Below are 14,651 nucleotides of genomic sequence, written 5' to 3' on the forward strand. Positions count from 1 at the left end.
GCAGAGCCTGGATCTGTCACACCTCACACAGCCACGCTCACAATTCCTGACATTTCCCTTTGCTTGGAGATTTTATCTCAGCACCGTGACCATTTCCTTAGTGCAAAATGGATTGTCCCGGGATCGAGTCACCCAGAACCACCGCACAGCCCGTGTTTGAGGGGTGAGCTGGGGGAGGACCCACCCCGGGTTGGTTGAATTCACTTTCTCAGACACGTGGTTGTGATTTGCGTTGCAGAAGTAAAGGTTTATTAGAGAAGAGTTTCGAGCAGAGTGTGAGCCCTTAAACAAAGAAGCAGTTGCCACAGACAAGGTGAGTAAGCCAAGCACTGCAGGGCGGGGGACGGGGGGCTGGGGCAGGTGAGCAGGCTCCGGTCCCGAGCCCTTCCCTCTGCCCCGGCCGTGCTGCACAAGTGCCGGGCTCCGTCTCTCGCTGGACGCTGTCGGGGTCGCTGCCGCTGCTCTAACACACTCTTGACTGCCCTGTGTGAACACCGAGCAAATCATCGCCTTGAGAGGAAATCTGAGCATTCCTGCTGAGGGGATCCTCACACCTGACACTGTGTCAGCAGCACAGGGGCAGAGGCTCCGTGCCAGCAGTGCCCTGGGCACTTTCTCAGAACTGTATTTTTTTATTATTCCGATGAGCAAAAAAGCATAACCCATCTCGTAAAGTTTATGGTCCACATTTTATAATTAGGTAATTATACTTGCTGTATTTTAATGCTTGATTCCTCTGTGACAGAGTACTGAGGTTCTCTCACTCCCAGGTTAATGGATCTGGGAATCTTGCCCAGCCTAAACTACAAATCTTTTTTCTTACAAACTACATTGCAGCCATTGGGGCAGATGTAACCCACTAATAACCACATCCTTACAAAGCGTTGTCTTACCTGCCATGTCCCCACACTGGGAATGGGAGTAGGAAGCAGAATATGACTGGGAGGATTTTCCACCTCCTTGGAAGGCACCTTGGGAGGCACTGCAAAAGGAGAGTAATCAATTCAGAAAAACCCAGTAACACCGGATATTCAGTCAAAAAAGATGTCGATGCTCCAGGGACAAGAAGTCTCTGTTGGCAAATAAGTACACAAGGATTTCTTGCTATTCCCTTGCTACAATATGGAATACATACACAAGGTCCTGCTGGCCCTCCTGCAGCAGCGCCCGGTACTGCTGGATCTCCTGCTCCAGGCGGGTCTTGATGCCCAGCAGCATCTTGTACTCCTGGCTCTGACCCTCCATCTCACAGCGGATGCTGGCCAGCTCCTCCTCCACAGAGTGGATCTGCGCCTGGATCTGTTGCAGCAGGCAGCCGTAGCGAGTCTCGGTTTCTGCCAAGGAGTTCTCCAGAGAGTTTTTCTGGGAGGGCAAAGACAGGAGTTGAGGAGGGGAGCTGTGGTGCTCTGTGCCCAGCCCCAGCAGGGCAGGCCCAGCCCCTGCCCACGTACCGTGCTGAGCTGCGCCTGCAGCTCGATCTCCAGGTTCTGCATCTCGCGCCGCAGCTCCGTGAGCTGGTGGCTGCTGCTCTGCATGTCCTGGCTGCTGGAGGTGACCTGGCGATTGACTTCTTCGATCTGCGGGGGCAAAGCCAGGGACACGTTCAGAGCCACAGCATCCCCTGGGGGAGCAGGTTTGCTGAGGGAGAGCTCAGCTCTGCAGGGAGCCTCTCCCTTTCATCCTGTCCCGGTGCCCGCGGGCCTGGGCTGTGCCACCGGAGGGGACTCCTCTCTGGGCATTGCCACCTACCTTGACTTCATACCACTGCTCCACCTCCCTGCGGTTCCTGTCGATGATCTGCTCGTATTCACTTCTCAGGTCATTCAGGATCTTTGTCAAGTCCTCTCCAGGGGCAGCATTGACCTCCACACTCACATCCCCACCAGTCTGAGACTGGAGCAGCCTCATTTCCTGCAGGGAGTCCAGACAGAGACACAAGAGCACACACAGGTCATTTCTTGTGCTGGAGACTGTGGGCAAAGTGGTATCAAGGTAAAAAAGGAGCAACAATCCCTTGGCCTAAGGTGGAATTGCCTCCATGTGTGAGGGTGGGAAGCTGAAGAATCCAAGGGTGGTGCCTTGGCTGTGCTGTTTGGATCGTACCTCCTCATGGTTTCTCTTCAGGGCAATCAGCTCATCCTTCAAGGACTCCAGCTCAGATTCCAGGGAAGATCTAACCAGAGTCAGGTCATCCATGAGATTTCTCAAGCCATTGATGTCAGCCTCCACGGTCTGACGGATGACCAGCTCATTCTCATACCTGTGTCACACAAGAGAGTCAGAGAAATGGGTAAATGAGATGCTGACAGTCACTAGCACACATCCTTCCAAGGCCAGTATCCCAGTAACACTGGAGGAGTCAGTACCACCACCCAGGGCATTGCTGCCTTGTCTCCTGAGATGCTGAGCAGGATTGGACAGGCACACGAGGTTCACAGGGAGGTACTCACTTCATTCGGAAGTCCTCGGCAGTCATCTTGCTGTTGTCGATGTCCAGCAGCAGCCTGTTGTTGTCCACAGTGGCAGAAATGATCTGCAAAACCGGAAGGTAGAAAGAAGCCCCAAAGCTTTGGCAGGGTTTTGTTGTGGGTCTTGGAATTGCTTCCTGCATTAATGCAGGGACCATGTGCGAGGGTGATGCTCCAAATTTACTTTTCAAGGAAACTTGTGCTATCACACATCCTCCCAAATCCCTGCTCTTTACTTCCTCCTCTCCAGTTAGAGACAGTTCCCTGTGTGTCCCAGGGAGTGTGTTCAGCCCTTTCCCTGTATCACGCTTCTTCCTGGTCCATTATTCTATTTTCTTGGTACCATGTAAACCTATCATAAGGCAAGACCTCAGTCCTCCACCTGGTGTCTGTAGGAGTGTGCAGGGACAAAGGGAGCTCAGATCCTGCCATCCAGGTGCTGTGGCTTTGCACTCCATCCAGCTGAACCAGGTGGGAGCAGAGGGAAGCACTGGAAACCACCCATGACTGGTTTGACCCACCTGCACAGCGTGGGATTTCAGGAAAGAGGAAGGAGGGAGGAGGAAGACCTCACAGGAGAGAAGAGCATGTGGTGATGGAGCCACGCTAGCTGGGGCCATCCTACCTGATTCTGGAGTTGTTCAATGGTCTGGTAGTAGGAGCTGTAGTCCTTGGAAACGCTGGGAGCTTGTTTCCTGTACCACTCGCGGATGTGGTGCTCGAACTGAGCGTTCTCCTCCTCCAGCCTTCGCACCTTGTCCAGGTAACTGGCCAGGCGGTCGTTGAGGTTCTGCATGGTGACCTTCTCATTGCCGCCCAGGAGCAGGTCCCCCCCTGCACAGAAGCCCCCCGAAAAAGCCCCCCCCATAGCCCCCAACCAGGCCGGCCCCGCTCAGGCCGCCCCCGTAGCCCCGCCACGCTGCCCCGCCGTAGCTGCGCCGCCGACCACGGAGAGGCGTAGCGCCGCGGACACGAGGAGCTCCGGCCGCTGCTGCCTCCACAACCGGCCTCCTCCTCCTCCTTCTCCGCTCCGGTACGAGGTGCTGGATGTTCTCTTGATGCTGCAGCTCATGGTGGAAGGGATCAGATATCCAGCCCCAGAAGCAAAGCTGTGCACAGCGAGAGACAGGGAAGGCAAGTGCAGTGGGGCGTCCTCGCCGGTGGCTCTTTATACCTGGCTGGGTGGGTGTCACCTGCCAGGTAGTCCAGCTTCCCATGGGCTTTGCCAGCCCCAGTGCTTGTGCCAAAAAATGATGTGCTAAGGGAATCTAGTCTGAGGTAAGTAAAAGGCATTACCATTCGGTGCAAGTATGTCTGTGTTGATTCACATCAAGCTGCACTATAATTTTATGTGGGTGGCTCCTCGTTGGATATTTTGTTGAAAAATAGAATATCTCCCAGCATTGTCAATCTGTCAGTGGGAGCTAAAAAAGGCTGTGCCTTGTTGTCTGCCTCCTTCAGCTTTCTGTGTGGTGAAACTCAGTAGTTCAGCTTTGGTCATCCTCCTGGGATCGCAATGTCCAAGGGAGTCTTCATTCTTGATTTATTTCAAATTGCATTAGCTATTTAGAAATCTTCTTTAATTCCCTGAAATAAAAACTTTTAAAACTGCATTCCCATGTCTGTTTTAGAGGAGAACTTCACTGTGAATTTTTCACTCTCTTGTCACTTGTATTGATGAAGGTCCTGCTGGCATTCAGCTTTCTCTGAATGTGCAGGATGGGAATCACAGTCCTTTTTCTTCTTGAAGAAAACCAGGTGACAGCCACAAAAGTAGTATTGTGTGAGGGAAAACATACTAAATCTTTTCCTATCAAAGAGCTCCTAATTTTTTTTAAAGTGTTTTAAATGGACTCAGAGGAAATTGAGAGGAGAAATATTTGACTTTGTGCATTTTCATAACCATATTAAAATAGTCATTTCTCAGAATAAGTCCCTGAATTATATAATATGGTGAAAAAATAATTTTTGATGAAAAGTGCCAAAGATTAGATCTGACAAAATATAATCATTACCTGAGCTTGTTACAGTGAAGGGTGTTTTGCAACATCTTGCACCACACAGCAGAGTCAGAAACACTTGTGTACTTTTTTCCACTGCCTGTGCAATAGGGGATGTGCAGTGAACTGCTTTTTCCACCTTTACTAATCAAGCTGCTGGGAAGCTGAGCAAAGCCTTGCATGGAAACAAACCCTCAGGTTTCCAGCTGTGTGTTAAACGTCGGCTCTGCGGCTCCTGCAGACGAGTCGCTGGGCTGTGAAGGGAAGCACAAGGAGCTGGTGGGGCCTGCTGTGAACTGCTACCTCAAAATCAGGTTATCCACAGAAAGGCAGGATGGGTTCAACCTGGGAGCATTCTAGGAAGAGATTCCATATTACAGGAGAAGAAATAAGCTCCTTCCCCTCTCTGGCTGCGGTTGTGCAGTTGTGTTCACCCTTAGCTCTGTTATCCCATTCTGGGCTGATTTTGTCTGTTGGGTCTCAGAGCTCAGCTCACGAGAGTATCTGGCACATTATTAAAAAACAAAAGCACAGCCCAAGTTGCTCCAAGAAGATTCTGATCTGCCCTGACTGCTCAGAAACTGTGCTTTAACTCTAAATATCATTATCAGCTACTGGAGTGTATCATCAACCTCCCTGCCTGGAGGCATGTCTTGGCATGGCTTTGTGTTTTCTTTTTTAAGTGTTTTCACCCTACAGAGTGGAAGAAAAACCCCACACAGGATTCTGGTTGCATCAGACAGAAATGAAATTTTATTAGAGACATTTTCCTGATTCAGAACAACCCGAGTACCGGCCAGGCTGGGTCTGTGAAGCAGCAGTTGCAGTGCCAGTGACCGGGGCCGTGGAGCATCGCGGGCAGAAGCAGCACAGAGCATGCAGGGCAGGGGAGAGGTGGCATCTGCAACTCCCAGGAACTGCTCAGAGCATCCTCCTTCCTCGGGAGCACGGGGAATGCAGTGGATTCGGGCGTTTCTGTTTGAAGGGTCTTGCACTGGAGGATCCTTGGTGTATATTCTTAATCAAAAGATTTTCTTCCATAGCCTGTTTAGGGGCAAAGCAAGTGTGAAGGTCAGTGCTGGCACTGAACCCCTGAGCCACCAGTGTCCCCCAGACATGAGGATTGTGTGGGAGTGACCAGAAGCATTCCAAAAGCACAAAGGAAAACTCCAGCATGGCACAAAGACCGTGAGATTTATGAGGGCCTGCAAAGAATGAGAGGGATGAAGAAAACCAGCTGGGGTTATTAAATTACAGGGTCAGCTGATGTCACCCACAAAATGGAACAGAGATGGACTTTGCACACAAAGAGGAAAGAATTGCTAACAACAGTGAATCTCACACTTCTCAGAGACTTTAGTTTGTCCTCAGGACTGGCTCTGGAAGAGTATGTTGGTATAAATGAGTGCATAAATGAGTCAGGGTGGGACTGAGAGCACAGTATACCCAAACCACAGTTCTCACCTTGGCTTTCACCACCACTCCTGCAGGACTGGGACTGGGAAGATGAAGAGTAGGAGTGGGAACTGCTGATGCCTCCTGAGGCTCTTCCTCCTCCTCCTCCTCCTCCAATGCTACTGCATCCACCTCCGCTTCCCCCTCCTATTCCTCCACTTCCTCCTCCTATTCCTCCACTTCCTCCTCCAATTCCTCCTCCACCACTTCCTCCTCCGATTCCTCCTCCACCACTTCCTCCTCCAATTCCTCCTCCCATTCCACTGCCACCACCACCATATCCACCACTTATGCTACCACCTCCTCCTCTTCCTCCTCCAGAATAGCCACCACCTCCTATTCTACCACCTCCCATGCCTCCTCCAATTCCTCCTGAAGGGATTCTGCAAAGAGACAGAAAGAAGGGGGGAAAAACAAGTTAATCAAAAGCATTTTGATCTCTGAAGGCAATTGAGGTACAGCTGCTGCCCAGGAGCTGGCACTGCTCTGGGCTGTACCTCTGGTTAGAGCCCAGCACAGCAGCAAGACAACTGAGGCAGTGCCAAAAAATCAGCCTCTCTTTCAATGTCAGCTTGAATTCAAGAGCTTTTGTTTTTCCCACGTTCTGCCAGGAGACTTCTTGCAATATTTGGCACTGCTGCTTTATCAGTGTATGGCTCGAAATTGGAAAGTAGAGAATGAAACTTTAGCTGCTCTTTCAGGCACTGCAGAAAGGAAGCTGAATCAGCCTGAACTTCCAGAGACTTTTATGAAAGTTTGGAAAACTATGGTCATTTTCTTTCCTTATGGTCTTTTCCAAAGTGACTCCTGCCCGTTCAGCTCCTGGCTACCCTGGAACCAGGGTAAAGGGAAGGGTCTGTGTGGGGGTTTCCCTGCCCAGCCCCAAATCGGTAGTTCAGAATTTCTCACTGATTTTTCCTCACATGAGTTATGTTCTGAACAGAATGAAACCCCTCAAGCCCGGGAGGCGATTGGCCAAGAGCAGCTGCATCAGCCCCATTTCAGCACCAAATCTGATCTGCAAATCCCCACTGTGTGTTTACTGCCTGTGACTGATGACAGTGCTGTGCTCTCTCAGAGTACATACACAAGGTCCTGCTGCCCCTCCTCCAGCAGCACCCGGTACTGCTGGATCTCCTGCTCCAGGCGGGTCTTGATGCCCAGCAACATCTTGTACTCCTCGTTCTGGCTCTCCATCTCGCAGCGGATGCTGGCCAGCTCCTCCTCCAAAGGGCTGATCATGCACTGGATCTGCTGCAGCTGCAGGTTATAGCGACGTTCCGTGTCCTCCAGGTTGGACTGCAAAGAGTCGACCTGCGAGGGCCAAACAAAACGCAGCGTTGGTGGGAATGTGGTGACTTTGACTTATTTTCATGGAAAAACAGGAGATCTTCACAAACCAGAAAAAAAGTGTGTCTTTGCAGATAAGTTACCCAGTATCCCATTCCCCTCAGATGGATTTACCCTGCTGGGTGTAACCCTTCTTCCCACACACACACTGTGTCACAGGTGGAGCAAGTGCCTTTCCTTACCATGCTGAGCTGCGACTGCAGCTCAATCTCCAGGCTCTGATATTCACGTCTCAGCTCAGAGATCTGCTGGTTGCTTGATTGTATCTCCTGACCACTTGAGTGGACTTGTTGATTAACTTCTTCCATCTGAAAAACGCACATACAAAATTGAGGCATTTTTGATAACAAGAAGACATTGTATGGTTATCACAAAAGTACTGAGAAAGCAATTAATAAGAATTAAGACGCAATGCAGACTCTTTGCTTCCCTCAAGCCACTGTGCCAACACCCTGTGTAATTCTCCTGGCTGCTGGAAGACAGAGGCTCCATGTGCTTTACCACATAACCTGATACTCCAGGACTGACCTGTTACAGGAAACTGCTTAAAGTCATTTAATGTCCCTTAAATAACACTTTTTGCCTGCTGGATGTGGAGAGGTCCAGTGCTTTGTGAACGATCCAATACTCAAACCTCCCGTGCTTTACCTTGGTTTCGTACCAGCTCTCCACCTCCTTGCGGTTGTTCTCAATGAGCCTCTCGTACTCGAAGCGCATTTCGTTCAGCTTCTCCATCAGGTTGATGCCGGGAGTGGCGTTGACCTCCACGCTCACATCCCCACCAGACTGTGTTCGCAGTCCTTTCATTTCCTGGAAAAAAACCACAGGACCCCGTGAGGTTCTCAAAGGGTGAAGGTTAAGGAGAAATGGTGTCGTTTCAAATAAGGGGAAGGAGAGGGACAGAGATCCTCACACAGCCCATGGCTCCTGCAAAGGGGGCCTGTCTGCCCTTGCCATGGAACAGTTCAGCCATTCCTGAGGCTCCAGTGCTCACAGCCAGGCACTGTGACACTTCGCAGTGACCCTGAAGTGTCCTCCAGAGGGTCATAAGGAATCCTGTTCAGGGTGCTCTTTGTGGGAATCTTTTCTCCTCCGTGGGAAATCTCACTGCAGAGAGTATAAATACTTTCTTTTCACTCCTCAATATATTCTATCCAATTTTCCTTCCGTGACTTCAGCAACCAGATTTTACTTTGTACTGAAAGTCACTCATTCCTCAGTTCTCATTTTGCCAAGCAGTGACCCATGTGTCTCATTACATCAGCTGTGGGCAGCTGTGGACACTACACACTCCTCAGAATCAAAGCCAGGTTGTGTCAAGTTGAATGATCAAAACCAGTGGCCAAAACCTGGTTATTGCTGGTGGAAAAATCCAAAGGAAGTTCTCTGAGTGTTGTGTTGTCGGTGGTTACTAAGTGTGGAGAAACTTACCTCTTCATGATTCTGCCTCAGGAAGATCAGTTCCTCTTTTAGGGATTCAAACTGTGACTCCAAGTCAGATCTGGCTAGAGTCAGCTGATCCAAAAATGGGCGTAATCCATTGATATCACTTGCCACACTCTGGTGGAGACTGTACTCAGTCTCATACCTGAACAACAGACAAGACAGAGAGTAAAGGTGCTGCCAGACCTCTTTGTTTGGTACCTCCAGTATGGGCAGTTCCCATCCTACATCTCTGGTCTCTAATCCCATTTGTCAATCCTTAAAAGAAAGGACATAATTCTCTTTCTGTCTCCAGTAGGTTTGTTTGATTTCAGTACAGTTTCTCTATGTGAGATTTATTCCATGAGGATTATACTTAAAATCAGCATGCAAGGATGGAGAAACTTAGATTGGAGTCCTTCAAGAACTTGTCTGGATAAAACCAATAGTGAAAACGCAAAGCAATCCTTCTCAGAATGCTTTTCCCAACAATTCCATATTCTGACATCGGAGCCAAGAGGCTCCAGCCTCTACAAAGATTAATTGGCAATGGGAACCCATGGGGGTAAAAGGAGGCAGGATGGAATGAGCCAGGAAGGGAACCACTCACTTCATTCTGAAGTCATCCACAGTCATTCTGGTGTTGTCCATGTCAAGAAGCATCCTGTTCAGGTCCACATTTGCACCAACAATCTGAAAGGGAGAGGGCAGGTGTTATTCCACAGTTGTCTTTTCAGTCTGACACACACAGAGAAGGAACTCCTGTGCACAAACACCTTGCAGAACAGCTTTGTGGTGATGTCAGACCTGACTAGTGCTGCAGGAGCTACTGAGAGAGAAGAGTTTATTGCTTCCAGATAGAAGAAAGTGCCTTTACTGTCAATTTTGGTTTACAAATATCCATTAAAATTACCTTGTCAGAAAGAATAACTAAATAAACTCCTCATATTCAAAACCAGTGGGAAAGCAAAATTACCACTGCTTTTGGCAACAGCCATGTTCATGCAGGAGATATGGGACTGTTCAGTGTCTGAGGGCTGGAATGGGGCTAACTGCACCTGCTGCTTGTCCTGTGTATTCACAAAAATATCCAGTGACTATGGCAGCAGTAGCACAAGCCAAGCAATGATTACATCTGCTGTTCCTGAGGGTGAGGAACGAGCAAGCAGCAGCCCAGTGGGGAAGGGAGCACGAGACAGGCCCCGTGATGGGGACACTGGTGCTGATCTGCCACTGCCCCCAGCGATGCCACCTGCACCAAATACACCTGTGCCAGAACACACACAGGAAAACTGGCAGCCAGGCTTGGTCCCCACACGGCTCTGCTTCCTGGCCAAAGCACAGGAGGGCAAATATCACCCCAAACCAGGACCTTCTACTGCAGGAGCAAGTGCCATTCCACAGTTAGTCAAAGTACATCATACCTGGTTTTGCAGCTCTTCGATTGTCCTGTAATATTGGCTGTAGTCCCTGCCCTGAGAGGGACTTTGACTTTGGTACCACTCCCTGATCAGCCGCTCCAGTTGAGCATTTTCTTCCTCCAAGCGTCGCACTTTATCCATGTAAGAAGCCAGGCGATCGTTGAGGTTCTGCATGGTCAGCTTCTCGTTCGTGGAGAGCAATCCAGAGTCCTCCCCGAACCCTATCCCACCAAAACCTCCTCCACCATAGCTGCCACCACCACCGAAGCCCCCGCTGCCCCCGAAGCCACTGAATCCACCTCCACTGTACCCACCACCTCCACTGTACCCACCACCTCCACTGTATCCACCACCTCCATAACAACCTCCCATTCCCCCAAATCCGCCCCCTCCTGACCCAAATCCTCCTCCAATGCTTCCACAGCTCATTCCTCCTCCGTACCCACCACCGCTTATCCTGCCACTGTAGCTGCTGCGGCTGATCCTCCCGCAGCTGCCGCTGCTGAAGCCCCCTCCATAGCTGCTCCTGGAGCCTCCTCCTCCTCCAAAGCTTCTCCCAGAAAAGCCCCCGCCGCCTCCAGAGGAGGTGTATTTTCTAGTGGACACTGAGGAGTATCCGCCAGACCTGCTCCCTCCACCACCTCCACCACTGCATCTTCCACCACCGCCGCCACCACCACCTCCTCCACCTCCACTGCTAATTCTAATGGTGCTGCTCGAGGACTTGGTGCCACAGCTCATGGCGACGGCAGGCGAGAGTCAAACCACAACCCAAATTTAGCTGCACAGCCCGATAAGCCTCAGGACTGCAAACCTTCATACCCAGCTCTCCATATTTATACGTTTGACACTGGGTGTCACCATCAGGGTGTTTCCTTCTCCCAGGGCATTTACCAAATTTCTTGTTTGTGCCAAGAATTATTTGCTGAACAGTATTTTTGTGCAGCTATCTCAGGCAATCCAGCCCACGGCTGGGCTTCTGGGGCTTGGGTAAGGTTTAACATCTCACTCTTTTTGGGTGACATCCTTTTCATTTAGCTTTTCCTGGAATAGGTACTTTCTTTGCTAAGATTTTGTAGCTGCTATCGCCAAAGACTGTTGTTTGTTCTCTTTTGCTCTTTCCTGTGTTGTGTATTTCAGATTTTCTACACACCTTATATTCCTTTTCTCACCATATGTGATAGTGCAAGAGTTTTATTAATAGGACTGTGTGACTTGTCTCTAGAGATTGTCCAACTCGTGTGTCCCTGCCAGCACTTAAAGAACATATTTAGTGATATGAACAGGCTATTTCAAGCAATGCAGAGGGATTCTTATTTAAAAATCAAACTGCCTCCTTTGTGAAGAAAGCACCAGGACAGCATACAGAGAGCCAAGTCCTAGAACTCAAATGGAAAAAAAATAATACTGGACTTTTTTCACCAAGAAGCTGTTGATCTAAAACAGGGGGAAGATCAAGGATACTTTAAATGTATTACAAAGTCAATTGTAGCCCAATTAGAAGCTGTATTATTGCAGACAGTTACCTCAAAACTGCTGTGTGGGAAGACTCTTTATCGTTTAATATAAAGCAGCTCATGCTCTCTATTGTCAATGTGTCATATATTACAGGTGATAAAGTACATCTGTATTATGTCTACTGCTCTTAAAGCAGAGATCCTTGAGACTCTAAAATAACACCCTGGCAGAAAAGGCAGTTTAAATCAGACTGTTGAGACCACAAAAGAAATGACCCCACACTTCAGTGTCGTCCTGATCCCAGAAGCTGACCCAGTGAAGGGTTTCCATCCTGCCTTGGGAGTTGGATGCTAAGCCAGTGTCTGAGGGCAGATGTGCAAACAGCAAACCACCAGCGCTCTTGTCTTGCTGTAGATGGACCCAAACTGTCCCAGAGAGCTCAGGGAAGGGGCACAGTTTCCCAGTGACAGTTCTGTTCTGTGTGACTGAAATGTCTCCATCAGCCTCCCTCCTCCCCACGGGGTCGTGGAGTCTCTAACGACTGGAGGCAGTTACAGGGTGTAGCAATTTCTCCCCTAAACCTCAGGTGCAGGAGCAGAGGCAACACCCGAAGAACTGCCATTTGTGCTCTGCTGTCCTGCTCCCAGCATCTCCAGGAGCCCTTGGAGATGGGAATGCAGTGCAGGCCTTGCTTTCCAAAGGCTGCCTTTGTGGGAAGTTGTAGATTCAGGATTATTTACCATTTTCTAACCTCATCCCTCCTCCTGGCCTTTGCTCCGTGCCTGTGCCGGTTGCTCTGTTGCTGCTTAGGCAATCGCTTTCAAAAGCTCCCAGATTTTATCTTGCTATTTGATCTCTCAATGGCTCAAAGGTGATGAAAGATTCCGAGCAGGTTGGTGATGTGATAATTTCTCCTGAGTCTCAGCTGGAGGCTGGTCCTGACACCCCAGCAGCATAAACAGTTTCTGCTTCTGCACGGTCTGTTACTGGTGCAGAGAGATGGAGTTTGCTGGGGGCAAAATGCTTTTTTCATTTTAGTGCTTTTTTTGTCTCTGGGTTTGGGGAATGTCACCTTGCCAGTGGGGCCCTTTGTCACAAACTCTGCCGTGGTGAGTAAAATGGATTGTCAAGTTCAAATTCCCATCAGAGACTCCGGGAATATTCCTTAGAGATGCTTTTCATAGCCAAGCTAGAACAATCTGTGGGTTTGTAGGTGATAGTGAGCAAAGTAATTCCTGTAATTATTAAAACAAAAGTAAAAAAATTGCCCAAAGAGTCTCTTACTCTGTTTCTGTATTTTCTGAAAACACACATTGTTTCCTATTCAGGGTCTTTTTCCATATGTACCTGTTCACAAAAGGGATTTGTCCACACTGGAAAATGGACACTTCTTATTGCAGGATTAAGAAAAAGTTTAAAAAAATCAAAGCAATGACAGAAAAGAAAGTCAAAGCATTGAGGGTGGAGAACTTCCACTAACCTCAACATTTCATTGTAGTTCTGTGTTGTTTCCACTATTTGTATATAAAGGAGGATCACAAATCACAGATTTTGCCTTCAGATCTTTGGTAGTTCATAAGTCACATGCTCTCAGGATGTTCCTGTTTTGTCTTCAGCATTGCTATGATTTAATTTTTGCTACTAATTTCACCTTGGAGGTTTTATAGAAACCCTACTGGCTGTGAGGCTGGGCCATATTCCAAAATATTCCTGCAGCTCAGAGTTGCCCTTGGGATGTTTGGTTTCTGTCAGTCACTGTGTGTCTGTCTGGAGTCTGACACTGAAGTGCCTGAAAAATACAGGTGAACTCGAGTACTTCATGCTCCAGTAAAGTTGTACACACTGAATTCCCTCCTGGCTTATTTTAACTTATTAATTATTAAATATTTAACTGTGCAAATGTTTACAAACAAGAGAAGATCTGTTCTGTGGGCAGGATGCATTTTTCATTTCTGAGCTCATTTAAAGAGCCTTCAAAGAATCTTGTTCTCTGATGCTTTCCTCTAATGTGTTATAGGATGATGTGAATTTATGGAATTATTACCTAACAGGAACTGGCAGTTTTAGGTCCTTCTCTGGTCTCTTTCCTATGCGTGATGCACAGTTGAATCATTAATGTTTCTGTGTAGATATAGCATCCCTATGTTATATAACACTGCTGTTTCCCAGTCAGAGCAGAATAAGGGCATTTATCCCCCAGCCTGCAGGTGCTGGAATGTTCCAACCCTGTTCAGAGCATCTCCTCAGCCCAGCACACGGCTCGGCCCAGCTGCTGTCCCTTCACTCTCGCTCTGTGACTGTTTTCCTTTCAATCAGGCCTCGTGATTGGTATCAAAGAAGTGACTCCCAAGCACCCTGAGAGCAGCCCGTGCTCCAAGACTGGGAGGCTTTTCCAGCAGGCTGGAGCTGCTGCATTCAAAAAGAGCTGGAGGAAATGTGTTCTCAGCTTTGTGTCCGTGCACTGGCAAACTGAAGCATTTCCCCTTAATTCACTGTCACTCTGATGCCTCAGGCAACTGCTGGAGTTTATTCTTTTCACCTATTTAACCATCCCTTCCCATCACTCTTAGATATTTTTGTAAGAAGAGTGAACACTTCAAACAGAGGTTTGTCTGAGATGGGTGTTACCCCTCATGGAAGTGAAGCAAAGCCAGGTGGACTCTGGGAGGGGTCGAGTTCCTTCTCCCCAGCGCAGTGACTTTGCTGTTCTCATTGTGCAGCCCTTGAATATGGCCTTGAATATGGCAGGATTTGGCAATTAAGAGGCCTGACAGCGCTCAACAAAAGAGAGATCAGCACAGTACACACAGGCAGTTTGGGAATTACAGCTGTGCCTTCAAATGGACACAGGGATTGCCGGGGAGCTCTGAAGCCAAACAGGCAGGAGTGTGTGTGCACACTGAGTTTTGCCTCAGGTTGCTCTGAAGGTCTTGTTCCAACACGTACCTCAATTATCTCCTCAGAGCACTAATAGGAACACCAGATAAGTATCCGAATTGCAACACTTTGTGCTCATAAAATTAAAGCTTATTATGCTGATTAATCCCCAGCGAAATGCGTGCAAATAAGAAGTGCCA

General features: G+C 48.7%; 2 protein-coding genes across 2 annotated transcripts; both read right to left on the reverse strand.

Annotated features, from left to right (window-relative positions):
* Positions 1 to 463: 463 nt before the first annotated feature.
* LOC103757729 (keratin, type I cytoskeletal 14) lies at positions 464 to 3,602 on the reverse strand. Its single transcript, XM_018084551.3, is given in 11 exon segments — positions 464 to 483; positions 894 to 982; positions 1,136 to 1,362; positions 1,452 to 1,577; positions 1,750 to 1,911; positions 2,104 to 2,260; positions 2,451 to 2,533; positions 3,094 to 3,324; positions 3,326 to 3,404; positions 3,406 to 3,473; positions 3,475 to 3,602. Coding segments are annotated over 11 exon segments (1,308 nt in total). The 5' UTR covers positions 3,541 to 3,602.
* Positions 3,603 to 5,200: 1,598 nt separating this feature from the next.
* On the reverse strand, positions 5,201 to 10,904 carry LOC103757730 (keratin, type I cytoskeletal 10). The gene is made up of 8 exons (XM_025896289.2): positions 10,120 to 10,904; positions 9,306 to 9,388; positions 8,705 to 8,861; positions 7,922 to 8,083; positions 7,456 to 7,581; positions 7,011 to 7,237; positions 5,933 to 6,306; positions 5,201 to 5,512 (listed from the first exon to the last, which is right to left on the reverse strand). Exons 1-8 carry the CDS (start codon positions 10,855 to 10,857, stop codon positions 5,487 to 5,489), a joined length of 1,893 nt encoding a protein of 630 aa, XP_025752074.1. The 5' UTR covers positions 10,858 to 10,904; the 3' UTR covers positions 5,201 to 5,486.
* Positions 10,905 to 14,651: the final 3,747 nt, after the last annotated feature.

The sequence above is a fragment of the Manacus vitellinus genome, unplaced genomic scaffold, assembly GCF_001715985.3.
Source record: "Manacus vitellinus isolate BGI_N305 unplaced genomic scaffold, ASM171598v3 scaffold_72_pilon, whole genome shotgun sequence".
Lineage (NCBI taxonomy): Eukaryota > Metazoa > Chordata > Aves > Passeriformes > Pipridae > Manacus > Manacus vitellinus.

Excerpts from the sequence above, each read along its gene's own strand:
- LOC103757730 (XM_025896289.2), bottom strand. The coding sequence starts at position 10,857 with ATGAGCTGTGGCACCAAGTCCTCGAGCAGCACCATTAGAATTAGCAGT. Across the intron at positions 9,389-10,119 it reads TCGAAGAGCTGCAAAACCAG|ATTGTTGGTGCAAATGTGGA; the intron begins GTATGATGTACT and ends TCTCCCTTTCAG. Across the intron at positions 6,307-7,010 it reads GAGGGGCAGCAGGACCTTGT|AATCCCTTCAGGAGGAATTG; the intron begins GTATGTACTCTG and ends GTCTCTTTGCAG.